The 2,081-nt window shown below is 51.7% G+C and overlaps 1 protein-coding gene across 1 annotated transcript in view; it reads right to left on the bottom strand.

The window, feature by feature from the left end:
- The window catches only part of LOC101572529 (keratin-associated protein 10-3-like), a 6,561-nt gene that overhangs the window by 3,965 nt on the left and 515 nt on the right, over positions 1-2,081 (bottom strand). The window contains exon 2 of the mRNA XM_012514878.2: positions 1,977-2,068. Within this exon, the coding sequence (XP_012370332.2) occupies positions 1,977-2,068 (92 nt within the window). The remainder of the gene's footprint in view (positions 1-1,976; positions 2,069-2,081) is intronic.

Below are 2,081 nucleotides of genomic sequence, written 5' to 3'. Positions count from 1 at the left end.
CCTTCTTGTAGGGCCACAGCCCTCACCCTTTTTGCAGCCCAGATACGTTTCATGTAAGACATTTTTCCCATGGTTGCAAAGTGGTGTTCCAGACTAGAGTCTCATAGGAAGTGCAAAACCCAGACACCACACAGTCACCGTTTACAGTAGGGTTCTTGCTCCTGTGGGAATCCTATGCCAACAGAGCTGGCCAAGGGCTGATAGTAGACACAGAACGAGGGGATGTAGATGCCAGAGGGCCAACTGTCAGCATCCAGAGGCAGGACTATCCCACTCCATGTGCCATCAACACAGAGAGATAGTGTGGGTAGCGCAGGCTTTCTTGGTGCACTGGGACCAGCAGTGCCACTGCTGGTTAGACTGAGAGGGATGAGACATAGGTCCAGGGTGACAATGCAGCTATCACACTGTGGGCCAAGAATAGAGAGGATCTGAGGAGGCTCAGTTACTCAGAAGCTGTGGGGGTTGAGGTGGGGAGCAGACACAGGGTTAGCATTCTGAGGGCTCCGGTGTGGGGCCACTCTGAGCAGAAGGACACTCAACATGAAGGTTTGTAGTGAAAGGTAGATGAGATGGAGTGAGGGGAAGGGGACATGAAAAGAATTGAGATGTGGTATGTATGTGTTCCAACTGCCCATGCTGAATGTACTCATTATGGACTGCAAACGTGACCTAAGAAATGATGGTGACATCAAATGGTACTCACTGTCTGACCTATCTGTGATAGGTCACAGGTCCTAAGAACTCTCCTAGGGCTGGATTTTGGTGAGAAGTTGTTGTGAAGAAAGGTGTAACCTTTTCCCTTCTGCTGAGTTCTGGTCCTTGTGCTAAAGAGTCCTGCTCTGACCTGGGTCCTTGAGAAAAACCCAGAGATCACTCTGTTCTGCAGAACATCTATTGGGTTGTCACACTTACACCTGGCATTGAATAGCCTTGCTGGAGGCAGAGGATGGAGTCTAAGGTGGAGGGCCAGCATGATGACACCCTCACAAAGCAAGGAGAATTCTTCAACCAAAGGAACGAAGTACACAAGGAAACAAGGCCAGTAGCAAGAATGGCAGAAACTACAAAAAATGAAAATGTGTTTCAGAGATTTCAGGTGTTCAAAATCCCATACAGAGATCAAAAAGCAAATGTTCTCAGAGAGTTAAGAAATAGACGAGATTGACAGGGTCTTCCATGGATGAGAATATTTATTTTATTGAATAGTAGGGATGGTGGGTGGGAGCAGAAAGAACAGAGGCACGGTCAAGGAGTGCAGGAGAGCTGATTTGGATGTGGGGATTTGCAGCCCAGGGCACACAGAGGGCCTGGGCCAGTGGCCAGGGTGCAGTGAGTTCTGTGCCAGGGCCTGTGCAGGCCTCTCTGCCCCTGACTGTCCCAGGAATCCTGAGCTGGAATCTCCTTACTGGACAGATTACCTATGCTGGGGGCTGGCAGGAATGATTATCATGAGAGAGCCAGGCACTGTGGGAGGAGATGGCTGACCTGTCTGTGGCATAGTCAGCCTGGGTACAGCTGGAGTCTATAGAGTTCCAAAGTGATGCCACTCCCATATCCAGTTTCTGTATGGTTTGTCAGGTATGCAAGGGAACTGGGGGAAGGTACAGGGCTGACTCTCTTTGAGTGGCAGCTCACTCTGTAGGGAGAACTCAGTGACCACCAATCAGGCCAGATGCAGAATAGGGTTTGGGATGCTACAGCTCCGAGGATGCTGGGAGCTGCCCATGGGCCACCAAGCCCTGGGATCAGCACAACCTGTTGGACAGGAGTGGGCAAGAGTCTAAGGATGAAGGATCAAGTCAGAGTTAGTCTCAGCATAACTTTAAAGCATGGTACTGAAGCTTGCTGGCCCTGGAGGATGAGGTCAATCAACAACAGGACTTCTGGCCCAGGGAGAGGCTGCAGCAGGCCGGGCGGGGGCAGGCAGGGCGGCAGAGCAGGGACACAGAGGAGCAGGAGGGCATGCAGCAGACAGGCTTGCAGCACATGGGTGTGCAGCAGGATGACTGGCAGGGAGAGCAAGAGCAGCAAGTCGGCTGGCAGCTAGACTGCTGGCAGCAGGAGGAGGAAGCACCAGA

This window comes from Octodon degus, unplaced genomic scaffold (assembly GCF_000260255.1).
Source record: "Octodon degus isolate 3935 unplaced genomic scaffold, OctDeg1.0 scaffold00045, whole genome shotgun sequence".
In the NCBI taxonomy this organism is placed as follows: Eukaryota; Metazoa; Chordata; class Mammalia; order Rodentia; family Octodontidae; genus Octodon; species Octodon degus.
This window is presented reverse-complemented; position numbering and strand designations above follow the sequence as displayed.